We start from the raw sequence: 13,865 nt of genomic DNA on the forward strand, positions 1-13,865 counted from the left end.
ATCTTTTCTTAAGCAGCTGCCCACCATACTTTTAAGAGAAAAAAAGGAGTGATAATTTTTTACACTTTATAACATTCATAGACTAAGAACTGTAAGAGATGAATTCCTACTTTTCCCCCCAAAGCTTAAAAAAAAAAAAAAAAAAAGCTTTCCTTTTTGATTAGAAAAGTATTCGGTATTTAAAAAAAGCCTCTGTGTGTGTTTAGCAATGCATCTAGAAAAATAAACAACTTAGAAATGAAATGCCCTGAAATTATATCTCCAGAAGTTAACTACTATTGACACTTTGGTATGTATTTTTCTTCAGTTTTTTCCCCCATGTATATATATTAACACTCTAATAAGGCATGTTTGCATACTTTAAGTATAATTTTCAATGTTTACCAACAACTCTTCTACATACTTTCCTGAATTTATTTTCAATGTAATTATTTATTATTATTTTATTATTTAATATCTATATGTGTAGGAATTAAAACAAATGTGTGTATACGTATATATATTTTTTTCTTAACTAGTTTGGCCAATTTGAGTTGTAAGAAAACAGTGTCTTCTGCTTAAAATAATGTAAGCACTAGCTTATCAAAAACAAAACCATGATATATGCAAAACTTGAAGCATGTTAACCAAAACATGTTTATGTTAACTATGATTATCCCTGGGAGTGATCGAGTTATTTTTATTCTTCTTCATGACATTCTATATTTATCACATTAAGGAAAAAATGTATAACATTTGTAGCACATTTAAGTAAACAGTTTTACACTTAGTTTATATTAGTATCTTACATCTAATTTAACAGAAACTCACTTGGGCATGAATGCTCCATTGGCTAAGGATGGTTCATCGTCATCTAGCCCATCAAAGAGATGTGACTTGGCTGTGCCTGTTGTTTGTAAAGCCTTCGGTCGGACTCTGGTGGCAGGGCGGGGTGTCAGTTTATAATGTGTAGGTGTTGTGAGAGCCTTCTGGGCTGCTGGATTTGTTGGTTTCAATCTCTGAAAAACAAAAAAATCAAGGAAAGTTCTAGTTTAACTCAAATATGATACTGGCCTTAAAAATCAGAAGACCAGAGTTCACACCTCATCCCTGCCATTCACCTGCTAGATCCCTCTTGGAGTCTTGGCTCCCAAAACACAAGGATTTCCCACCCAACTTTGTATGTAAGTGTGAATGCTAATGTAACTGTCTTTATTTCTCTATAATTGATTTTCATTCATCTCCCCAGCCCCCATTTCAATGGGTTTGTCTGACTTGTTTCAAAATGTAATTGAGATACTGCATCTGAAGTGCTTTGTAAATCGAAATGTACTAACAGAACACATTAATATACCATGTGCACTTCTCTTCATCTTACAAAAGAGAATAGCCTGCAGTTGTTTTGCTTTCTAAAACAAAGACGACGATATTTACATTCAATTTTAAGAAAATATAATACCAAAATAATTCTAAGCCTAATTACTTTTCAATTAAACCAAAAATCTTATCCTTCAAGAAAAAGTGAGACACAGCCATAAATATTCAACTTTTATGCAATCTACATCACTCTGAAAAAATGGATAGATATTAGCTTGCATTTATCCACCATTTAATAAACGCTGATAATTACCATGAGTCAAACACTAAGAATAAAAATAATACAATTGGGACTTCCCTGGTGGCGTAATGGTTAAAAATCCGTCTGCCAATGCAGGGGACATGGGTTCGAGCCCTGGCCCAGGAAGATCCCACATGCCGCGGAGCAACTAAGCCCGTGCGCCACAACTACTGAGCCTGCGCTCTAGAGCCCGCGAGCCACAACTACTGAGCCCACATGCCACAACTAATGAAGCCCACGTGCCTAGAGCCCATGCTCCGCAACAGGAGAAGCCACTGCAATGAGAAGCCCGCGCACCACAATGAAGAGTAGCCCCCACTCGCCGCAACTAGAGAAAGCTGGTGTGCAGCAACGAAGACCCAATGCAGCCAAAAATAAATAAATAAATAAATAAATAAATGAATAAATAAATTTATTTAAAATAATAATACAATTACTCTCCCTGATATTTGAGGGTATTACAACTTAGTGGAGGAGACATACAACTAAATTAATTAGTCTTCAGGTTGGTTTTGATGGCACCTTTACTATGTCTCCATAGCATCTTCAGGATGTTATACATTTGTTTTCCTAAACAGTATACATGGGATTATATAACCACTTGAAACAACAATATCTAAAATATAAAACCCGTCACAGTTTATTCTTCTGTTCACAATGCAGACTGTTTACACTTCAGTAACAACAAACCTTCCCAAATATCTTTTGTGATCTTTCACAACTCTGTGCCTTTGCTTGGAATGTCTTTACCTAGATCTACCAACTTCTACATATGTTCTCAAAAAAAGTTAAACCTTACCTCTTCTGAAAACCTTTATCAAACTCACCGAAGAATCTATGCTCTTCCCTCTGTGATATTTTTAAATTTTTATTAAGATAAAATTCACTAACATAAAATTCACCATTTTAATGCATATAATTCAGGTGAGTTTTAGTATATTTACAAGGCTGTACAACCACCAACCACTAAATTCCAGAACATTTCCCTCATTACAAAAAGAAATCCCGTGCCTCCCAATTCCTCTCTTTATCTCTCTTTTTTTTTTTTTAACATTCATTTATTTTATTATTTATTTATTTGGCTGTGTCGGATCCTAGTTGTGGCATGTGGGACTTTTTTAGTTGCAGCATGTGGAATCTTTAGTTGCAGCATGTGGGATCTAGTTCCCTGACCAGGGATCAAACCCGGGCCCCCAGCATAGGGAGTGTGGAGTCTTAGCCACTGGACCACCAGGGAAGTCCCCTCTATCTCTTGGCAAGCATGTACTTTCTGTCTCTATGGATTTGCCTATTCTAGACATTTTATATAAATAGAATCATGTGGCCTTTGCGTTTGGCTTCTTAGCATGTTTTCAAGATTCATCCATGTTGTAGCACGTATCATCACTTCATTCCTTTTTATGGCTGAATGATATTCCATTATATAGACATACGACATTGTGTTTATCCATTCATCAGTTGATGGGCTCATCTCTCTATTACTGCATATACTATACTAAAGCTGAGTAAATTTAAGCATGTACAGGGGTCTGATCTTCCTCACTAGATAGCAAGCTCTTAGAGAATAAATTCTTGTTTACTTTTATTAGGTATCCTCAGTGCTGAACACAATAACTAGTCAGACATAAATGGCTAAATAATTTCTGTATACTGAGCAACTTACTCTAATTCTCAACACTGAACAGAACTGCTATTCCCATTTTACAGATGAAACACATTCAGAGAGGCAAAAGGAGATGCCCAATATCTCACAGACTGTAAGTGGTAAAAAAAGGATTAAACCGACCAAAGACTACTTTTAATGCCACAGCACAGTGAGCAGAAGACCATTTCTAGAGCCTAAGAGATTAAGACAAAGCTATGTAGAAATCAGGAGAAAAAAATTTTGATTTGCCACTTAAGACATTATGATGTTAGAGAGAAATCAGCCTCTGTGAACCTTAGTTTGCTCAACTATAAAATGAGTATAATATCTGCCTCATATCAGGGCTGTTGAAAAGTCTCAGCCTTTACTTCCAGTTCAACACTTATTTCACTGTCATGCTGCCTTCCAGATACAAAAATAATTTACCCCCTGGCCTAGTGAAAAGCATAAATAATGTGTCTTAAAAGCTTAATTACACCTAAGTTTCTCCTACTCTGAGAACAGATTTTATAGAAACATCCTTAAACTTACCTCTTCTTTCTTCTTAGGGTCTGACATGGGATTCCGGAAGAGAGGAGAGTCTCCAAAAGGTGAGTACGTCAGACTATTGATGTGCTGTTGGAGAACAGCCTGCTGGGCAGCAGAAGCATTTGGATCTGTCAAAGCTTTTTAAAAAAAGAAAAGAAAAAGCAAGATGTCAGTCCAAGGATCCAGTGCCTTAAATCAAGAGAACTTGAGATTCTCTTCAAAATGTTCAGACTCACTCAGTGGTATTACTGGTTGAGAGCAAAGGAGCAAACTGTGAAGAAAATCAACAATCAAATAATCTAAAAGGTCAAAGATATGTGGAACATTTCATAAGAGACAACACACATAAAATTTTACTTAGGTGTTCATTATTGCCAATAATCAAAGAAATGTAAACCTAAACAACCTTGAAGAAATTTTATATCTACCTCATTATCTATCAACGGCATAGCTATATAAAAAGAGATCAGTCTGACTTCTGGAAACACTGCAAATTGGTTTTAATATGTCTAAAAGAAACAATATGGGGCTTCCCTGGTGGCACAGTGGTTGAGGATCTGCCTGCCAATGCAGGGGACACGGGTTCGAGCCCTGGTCTGGGAAGATCCCAAATGCCACGGAGCAACTAGGCCCGTGAGCCACAGTTACTGAGCCTGCGCGTCTGGAGCCTGTGCTCCGCAACAAGAGAGGCCGCGATAGTGAGAGGCCCGAGCACCGCGATGAGGAGTGGCCCCCGCTTGCCGCAACTAGAGAAAGCCCTCGCACAGAAACGAAGACCCAACACAGCCATAAATAAACAAAATTAAAAAAAAAAATACCTAGCATATATACTAAAAAAAAAAAAAAAGAAAGAAACAATATGACAGTACACAGAGCAAGTACTGTTTTTATATTTTTTAACCTAATGATTTTAATCATGAAAATCTAACCCAAGGACTTAATTAAACTAGAAAGAAAATAAAGACATATTTGTAAGTGTTCACTGAATGTTATCCGTAATGGTCAAGACTTGGAAACAACCTATGTCCAACATTAACAGTTGTAAAAATCATGATTCATCAACATGGTGGATTAAGTAGTTGTTAAAAATGACAATGTGGAAATAACAAAGTATCTTTGATTTAATTTAATAAGTAAAAAATTCCAGAATAAAAAATATTAAGTATACTGAGAATATAGAGGAAGAGGGTAGCAAATGAAAATGAAAATGGCTGTTAAGGCATCCTTATATTTACTATTTGCATTTGATATTCATATTACATTTAAGTAAAAATTGAAAGGAAAAAAAGATCACCCCATTTTCTTTCAAAGTGTAAGAACAGGGCTTCCCTGGTGGCGCAGTGGTTAAGAATCCGCCTGCCAATGCAAGGGACACAGGTTTGAGGCCTGGTCTGGGAAGATCCCACATGCCACTGAGCAACTGAGCCTGTGCGCCACAACTGCTGAGCCTGCGCTCTAGAGCCCGCAAGCCACAACTACTGAGTCTGTGTGCTGCGACTACTGAAGCCTGCGCGCCTAGAGCCCGTGCTCCGCAACAAGAGAAGCCACCGCAAAATGAGAAGCCCGCGCACAGCACCAAAGAGTAGCCCCTGCTCACTGCAACCAGAGAAAGCCTGCGCACAGCAACGAAGACCCAACACAGCCAAAAAAATAAATAAATAAATAAAATAAAGAAATAGGAAAAAAAAAGTGTAAGAACAAACGTCATCAGACAGGAACAATTGTACACGGTAAAAAGAAAACAGTAACAAAAAAATCTGCACTGTACCCTGATTGATGAAGAAACCTCTTCGCAAGATAAATATTTCAAAAAAACAATACTGATAAAAAAATCAAATCACACAAGTTACTTTAGAAATAAAAATACTTTTTCCTTTATAAACATTTAAAATAAGGCTAAAGCCAACATGTAATGAGATAATCCACAGAAAAGAAGTGCCACCAACAAAAAATTTTGAAAAATTTAATACAATGGAGCAGAGTGGGGGGTGGGGGAGTGGAGAGACAATAGCAGCATCAACAACAAACCCAAAACAGACAGTTAAAATAAAATTAATGAAAAGGGGTAGATCCACTGTAGTCAAATTAAGCATTCTTAAAACTGGATGTATTCACTAAATACTAAAACACTGTATGTTGATATTTCAGGAGAGAGTACAAATTTGCTCAGGATTGTGAAACCCAGAGGAGATGTCAATTTAATGATCATATAGTAAATCATCTGTATTCATAAAGTTCCTAAATCCAATTTAAGACTACTGGTGAGAAAAAAATACAGAAAAGTAGCCACCCAGTAACATAATGTTGTTCTGTGGACTATTCAGTAAGACTAAAAAAACCCTGGATATTTTTAATGAACTCTAATATTCACTAGTCAGTTTGTTACCTGACAGCCAATTATACATTAAAAAAACACTGATCAGGGACTTCCCTGGTGGTCCAGTGGTAAAGAATCCACCTTCTAACGCAGGGGACGCAGGTTCGCTCCCTGGTCGGGGAACCAAGATCCCACATGCCGCAGGGCAAGTAAGCCTGCGCGCCACAACTACTGAGCTCGCGTGCCTCAACGAGAGAGCCTGCGTGCCGCAAACCACAGAGCCCACGTGCCCTGGAGCCCACACACCACAACTAGAGAGAGAAAAACCCGCACGCCACAACTAGAGAGAAGCCCACGTGCAGCAACAAAAGATCCCGTGTGCTGCAACTAAGACCCAACATAGCCAAATAAATAAATAAATGTTTAAAAATAAATTAATTAATTAAAAAAAAAACACTGACCAGCACTAGCCGATCCCACCATTTAACAAGTATAGGTCACCCCTCCTGGGTATGCCAAATAAAAACTTCCTCAACAAATTCAAACATACATAATTAGGAAAGTGTGTGAGGATGTCTTTATTTCTGTATGTTTAAATATGAAATCTTCTCTGTTAACTGAATTATTTCAAATAAAATACAGAAAAGAGTGCTGATAAGTTAGCAAAAATAAGAGAATAAGCAAGCATAAGCGTTAGTTAAGCTATCATTTACTGGTGTTATATTCAGTTCTGGTCATAATAATTTGAAAACATACTGAAAAACCGTATCATGACCAAATGATTAAAGAGATAGAAAAAAGGTATAAAAATCAAGTCTTCTGAGACCAGAAGAAATTGATACTTTATCTGAAAGAAAGGCAATAGGTTACCACAAAGAAATTGTAGGAGACTGATTTTGCTTGGCTTTAGGAAGTAGAAGTAGAACCACCAGGTGGAAATTCTATAAAGGCAGGTTTTGGTTTCTAAACAACCTGAACAAAACAATGGACTGGACGAACCTGTAAGGAAGTCACCATAGCTGAGGCTTTTAAGTAATGGACTCCCACAAGCTCTAAAGCACCTTATAACTAAGACCCTGTGATGCAAAGATGTACATTCTAAATCAATACAACTACATTTAAATGAGCAGAAACACTACTGTATATAACTGTAATATAAAATTCATGTCAGGAACTTTTAATTGGCTTTGGGAAAAGATGGATTATTAAAAACCATTCAAAAGCTATCTATGTAAATAGCAGGTTATGGTATTTATGCTACCTCCTACTAAAATCAAAACTAAGGAAAACAAATAAAATTTGAATATAATTTTATGATAAAACTGATTCTAATTTTCACAGAGTAATTAGTGTTCTAATTCACCTCTGCTAGCTCCAAAGACCTAATTAAAATCTATGGAAAAAACAAATTAAAATATCTACACAGCCCACAATGACAAAGAATAGGAAGGTAGTAAATGAACAGATGAGAAAATATAACAAATGCCTAGAAGAAAGAAGTGGACAAGCAGGAGAGAGTAAACCATACCTTGGAGTACACTCAAAGGGGATTACAGCCAAAAGGGGGGGACTATCTGCCTGAAGCACAGAAAGCTGAGAGATTCAAGAAGACTAAATTTGATGAACGGAGACTGCGGAAGGAGAGAAGACCCAATGCAAAGCATATATACAGAACAACTACTATACCCTATCATCCTCCTAATCCCTGATGCTCAACAGATAAGTCAAAATATCAGAGAGAGTTCCTCTGATGAAATCAAGTTAACAAGGGAAACAAGGGGACCTGTATCATCCCAGAGCTAAGAATGTGATATTCTAACATTTAGAGGACCCTTGGCTAATAGCTGGTTCCTGGGCTACTTATCAAATGAAATCTACTGATGAAAAAGCTCTACCCAGATACACAAGTTGCCAGTGAGATTTTTATTATTTTATTCTTAAATATGACTGGAAAGCATCACTGAGTATTAAAGAATAGGATCAAAACAAAAATAATCCTGAAAATTTAAGGAACAGAAGAATTCTAAAAAAAATTTTTAATGCCAATTAAATTCAGAGTTTCAAGAAAAAAACTGCATCTAAGAACTGGATGCTTAAAAAAAGGAACTTCCAGAGAATGAGAAAGACAATAAAAAAAAATCCAGAAGGATGATTCAGAAGACAATTAAAAAAAAACTTCTAGAAAGTAGAAACATGGGTGAAAAAAATCAAATGTTAAGACAGAAAAGGTCTAGGAATTCCCTGGTGGTCCAGCGGTTAGGACTTGGCGCTCTCACTGCTGGGGCCCAGGGTCAATCCCTGGTCAGGGAACTAAGATGCCGCATGCCTCGTGGCGTGGCCAAAAAAGAAAAAAGAAAAGATCTAAGCAAATCACTGAAATTTCAGAACAAAGGGATAATCCTAAATGGTTGTGGGCCTGGGGGGAACAAGTCTCAAGAATCAGAAAGGCATTAGACTTCTTATCAGAAATGGTTAATCCAAGAAGTATCGTCAAAGTTCTGAGGGTGAATTATTTTCAGACCAGAATTCCATAACATTAAAGTGTGTGGAACAAATGAAGATGTTTTCAGAACTGTAAGTAGTCAAAGTTTACCTTTCATATCCATGTTACTTGAAGACACATTCCAGAAAATTCAGGAAATAGATAAAGAGGAAAACCCTATATCCAGGACACAGCAGTCCCCACTGAGTAGACTTGAAGGGAATATACTAGAGCAATGCTGAAGGCCTAGGGAGTAATCAGAGTTCATACTGCTGCAGGAGGACAGAGAGATCAAAGAATGAGGTATCCAGGGTAAAAGAATTCTAATACCACCCTTAAGAATTTGGACTAGTGTTAAGGTGATAAGGGCAGGTAATGTAATGCAAGGGAAAAAAATAATTAGAAGTTCCAGGAGAAAGAAAAAGCTGTATGAGAAAAGATTACTTGGTTAAGTAGCAATATTTTCAGTTATAATAAAATGTTATGTTCATTTGAAACTTTTAAATTATTCTTTCCCCAAAGAAAAGAAGACAGTAATTATTAGGAGAGAGTACTTTATCAACTTTATCAATACAAAAATATAAAAAGGGCAAAGAAATGAGAGAAAAAGAAGGGTAAGGAAGAGCACTATTAGCCTTACTTGACCAAGGGGACTCAAAAAATACTATCTCCTAGTTGACAGAGTAAGAAAAAGTATGTAAGGACATGGCTTAAATTTGCAAAGTTTGTAAGGACATGGAAATTTGCATGGCTTCTCAAAATGTGAAACATGGATCATGATAGTACAGGAGATGAATTTAATGGTACAGAGACTCACTCCTTCCTTCTCTCCTTCCTTCCATCCATCCATCCATCCATCCATCCATCCATCCATCTCAGTTACTCTATATCTGCCAGGTGACATCAGTTTTTTATTTTTGGTAAAACATAGTTTTCTTTAAAAAAAAAGATATTTAAGTTACAAAGTAAGTTAATTTTAAATTAGAAATAATAACAAAGGTGGCAGGCAGATATCACAAAAACTAGGAAGGGGTATTCAAACGAATGAAGTATGAAAAACACTTTAATAGATAAAACTAAACTTGTGGGGGACTTCCCTGGTGGCGCAGTGGATAAGACTCTGCGCTCCCAATGCAGGGGGTCCGGGTTCGATCCCTGGTCAGGGAACTAGATCTCACATGCATGCTGCAACTAAGAGTTTGCATGCCACAACTAAGGAGCTGGCAGCCGCAACTAAAGAGCCCACGAGCCTCAACTAAGACCTGGCACAACCAAATAATTAATTTTTAAAAAAAGTCTCAAATCCAGCTACAACAACAACAACAAACCCTAAAACTTAGGGAATTTAGTAAACAGATATATTGGGAGAAGTGAATAAAAAACAGAGGTGATAACTGAGCTAAATTCTCATCTACCATTAACAAGTTAAATATTGATATATGTAGACTTAAGCAAAACACAGCAATATAAGCACATCATTTAGAGATATAAACTTACTTATACGCCAGATGAATTAAAAGCTGTAACAAAAGTGGTTTCTTTGGGGGAGTAAACCTAGGAGTGGGGAAGCAGGGAAGGCCAGGACCTATTATAAGCCCTTCTGCACTACATGATTGTTTAATGACCTGTGTGTATATACCGCTTTGGTAGGGATGGGATAGGGTGGGGTGGAAAATCCAGTCAGCAAATTAAGTATTAGCAAGAAATAAACTGAGTAAAGACTTCTAAAGTAACTGACACTTACCTACTGGGGCCTGGGGGGCTCCAAAGCCCAAAGTGGCTGTCGTAGTATTAAATCCAGGGGCCCCAAAGGCTCCTGTACCAAGAGGCCCTCCGATCTTAGGTTGGTTGTTCCCAAACAAAGATGCCTGTCCAGCACCAAGAGCTATGGAGACAAGAGGAAAGAAAAAGCGCCACAGTAGATTCTTTGAATGTTACGCCAGAGGTCAGTTACTTAAAAATGTAATACATTTGGAAACTTCATAATAACCACTCATTTCAACAAAAAATCTAATACAGTAAATGCTAACTATATGCCAAGAACTGTGTTGAGTACATCATATATATCATAGGCAAAATACTTAACCTCTCTGTGCTTCAGTTTCCTCAACTATAACATGAGATAATAATACATAGCTTAGATATTTATCCTACAATTAAAATAAACACATATTAAGCACTGAAGAAGTCTGGTAGATACTAACATTCATTAAATATTAACTACTATCATCTCATTTAACCTTCACAAGCCTGAAGCAGGAACTATTGTCCCTATTTCACAGAAGAGAAAATGGAGGGTTTAATAATTAGCTCAATGTCACAAACGTAGTAAGTGGTGAAACCAGAGTTCACACCTCAATGCATCTGACAATACAACCAGGGCTCTTAATTGCTACTCTACAGTAAAACACATTTCTAAAGAATTTTAAAATTGTCAATTCTCCTTAAATTTCAATATCTGCAAATCAAAATACTCAACTGAACCAAGTAAAACGTCATCTTTTTGACTAACATGCAGGCTATAGAAAACCAAATCCAATATATCTTCTTTGAAGAGCAAAAAGTAACACTTTCAAGTATACCGTCTCATGAAAACTATTTCTGACAATTTTTTTGTTTGTTTTATAAAAAGCTGAATGCCTTGTGATGAGGTTACTAAACAGATTCAAGTTTCAGCCTAAATCTGTGGATGGAATAAGAACTTATTTTCACCAGGGAGAAGGCCGCTGCAGAAACCTGTAATGTTTTAAAGCTTAACGAATCTTGCTTATGGACCGTGTTGTTGGCAATGATTTTTAAAGTGTAAAGTGGGAAGAATTTAGTTTTTTTAGGATAAGTTATTGGCATAAGTTAAAAACATTTTTCCATCCCTCCCCCCACCCCAAAGAAAAAGTTAATGGCAATTTGGAAGATCTTAAGTTCTTTTTAACATACCAATGTTTCTTGACGGAGATACGGTTTACCAGGAAAATCACTTCAAACATATAATACTTGGAGGTCAAAAATATCGAATGGAAACTGTCTTGAGATTGCAACCCCAAAAAAAGGATAGGAAGTTTACACTCAGAGAATGCATACATATAAATTAATGAGGGTGACTCCTAAATGAACAAAACATCCCTTAACTGTCCAACTCTCACTAATAATAATAAGATAAAAATATAGCAATGGGATTATTTCACCTTAAAAAACCCAGCTTTGAAACAGGTAATAAGACTTCTTTTAAAGTTCCAACCCATTAGAAACTGGTGAAAACTCCAAGAAAAACTAAAGTTATATTACTCCCTTTTTAAAAAAATTTTTTTTTAAATTTATTTTTGGCTGCGTTGGGTCTTCATTGCTGCACGCGGGCTTTCTCTAGTTGTGGCAAGTGGGGGCTACTCTTCGTTGCGGTGCGTGGGCTTCTCATTGCAGTGGCTCCTCTTGTCGTGGAGCACAGGCTCTAGGCACGTGGGCTTCAGTAGTTGTGGTTCGTGGGCTCTAGAGCGCACGCTCCATAGTTGTGGCGCACGGGCTTAGCTGCTCCGCGGCATGTGGGATCTTCCCGGACCAGGGCTCGAATCCGTGTCCCCTGCGTTGGCAGGCAGGTTCTTAACCACTGCACCCCCAGGGAAGTCCCTATATTACTCCCTTAAAGGACATAGTTTACAGTAAAAATTTCAGGATTCTTTTTTTTTCCCCTAGAGAACAAAACCTCCTTACCCCTAAACAGAAGGTTTAGATGAAACCTGAATATATAAAATGGATAAAAATTTGTTCTGGATGGGTGTGTATTTGCATTAGCCCTGAAGGAAGAATCATGAAACAGTCTAAAAATCACTATATTTCAATAACCTACAAAATAATAACAATATGTATTTTATCCAGATCAGTCTTATATTATGCACAAATGGCTTTATACTTAGTGAAAGGACTTACACAAGTTGAGGGACATTCTGATGTATAATAATGTCAATTTATGAATTGTGTTATATTTACAGGTAGTTGTAGGAGTCATAAGGAAGATATACTGGTGGCACCATGGTAACAGTGGTCCTAAAAACTCCAAGGATGCTCAAAGAATAAATAAAAATGGTTATACCTCATTGAGATTTTCTAATAAATGTTAGAATTTAATTTTATCTATGGTACCTATTAGCTTTGGGTAGATTTTTCTGTGTATATCTTAGTGTAACAAACTTTACTAGATGTACCCTTAAACTTACGACTTCATGGAAAATTTTAAGAACTAAAACTTCTTAGTATTGTTACTAATAACTACCAAGAAAATGGCATACTACTGATAGTGCTAATGATAGTTAATACCTGTGTGAAACAAGAAACTGATGCACCCATGATTTAATCATACACCAAAGGATAATATAAAACATTTTACACTAAGATTGGTCACTTAAATCTAGGTGTACAAAAAATTTATGTATTTGTACACTTAAGGTTTCTATAGTCTACTACTCATGAAGTACCCAAAGGCCTATGTTACATGAAAATGTACTTCTGTTGAGGTATGAGTTTGAATCTCTATCATTCAAAACAAGAAGCTATCTACATAGGAATACCCACTTACCTAATGTGCCCCTAAAACACAGTCCAAAGCTACAATGTTATCCTAATTGTGATATCATGAAATGCAGAATTCATTAATGTGGGTATTTATATCTGATAGTCTCCAGACACATTCCTCTCAGAGCCAAAAGTCTGCTTTAGCAGACGTGACCACCAAAGAATTTCAATAGTGTGTACTCAGTGATTCACAGTTCTCGTTTCCCTACGTGATCTATTGCTGCTAAGGTTGGGGGTGTAAAATTCTTTATTAATTGTATTTGGCTTTTAGTTTATATGGGCAAAGCATGAATTAGGATTATATAACAGCAGTGAAAATGAGATTTATCGTTTGTGAGGTACAACTGTTCAAGGAGAACCGAATATATTCAAATAAATAAAGAGGTTGAGGTATTACATTATTGTGGGACAGAAGACAACAGCATCAGGAAAAAAGTTATAGACCACTTTATAATCTTACACTACAGGATAAAGCATTGTTAATCATAATCTGCAAGACCCAGAAGCCAAAGAGGAGAGAATAACAACTTTGACCACATAAAAATAAAACTTGTACATTAAGATATCATAAACAAAATTAAATGATAAACAAAGACTGAGTGGAAATATCTGGTAACAGACATTAGAGCAGCATCTTATCCCAGCTTAGGTTTATAGTTCATAAGCTGTCTAGCATCAAACTACCTTGAAAAAGACCACACCAAAGTTAATTTTCCTTCTGGGATTAGAAGAGAAC

The 13,865-nt window shown here is 36.6% G+C and overlaps 1 protein-coding gene across 5 annotated transcripts in view; it reads right to left on the bottom strand.

The window, feature by feature from the left end:
* NUP98 (nucleoporin 98 and 96 precursor) overlaps positions 1–13,865 on the bottom strand; it is a 99,178-nt gene that overhangs the window by 50,200 nt on the left and 35,113 nt on the right. For all 5 annotated transcript variants that reach the window (XM_059930907.1, XM_059930908.1, XM_059930906.1 and 2 more), the window contains 3 exons: positions 10,314–10,454; positions 3,774–3,907; positions 811–998 (listed from right to left, as the gene is read on the bottom strand). In XM_059930907.1, the coding sequence (XP_059786890.1) occupies positions 811–998; positions 3,774–3,907; positions 10,314–10,454 (463 nt within the window). The remainder of the gene's footprint in view (positions 1–810; positions 999–3,773; positions 3,908–10,313; positions 10,455–13,865) is intronic.

The sequence above is a fragment of the Balaenoptera ricei genome, chromosome 8 (genome assembly GCF_028023285.1).
Source record: "Balaenoptera ricei isolate mBalRic1 chromosome 8, mBalRic1.hap2, whole genome shotgun sequence".
NCBI lineage: Eukaryota > Metazoa > Chordata > Mammalia > Artiodactyla > Balaenopteridae > Balaenoptera > Balaenoptera ricei.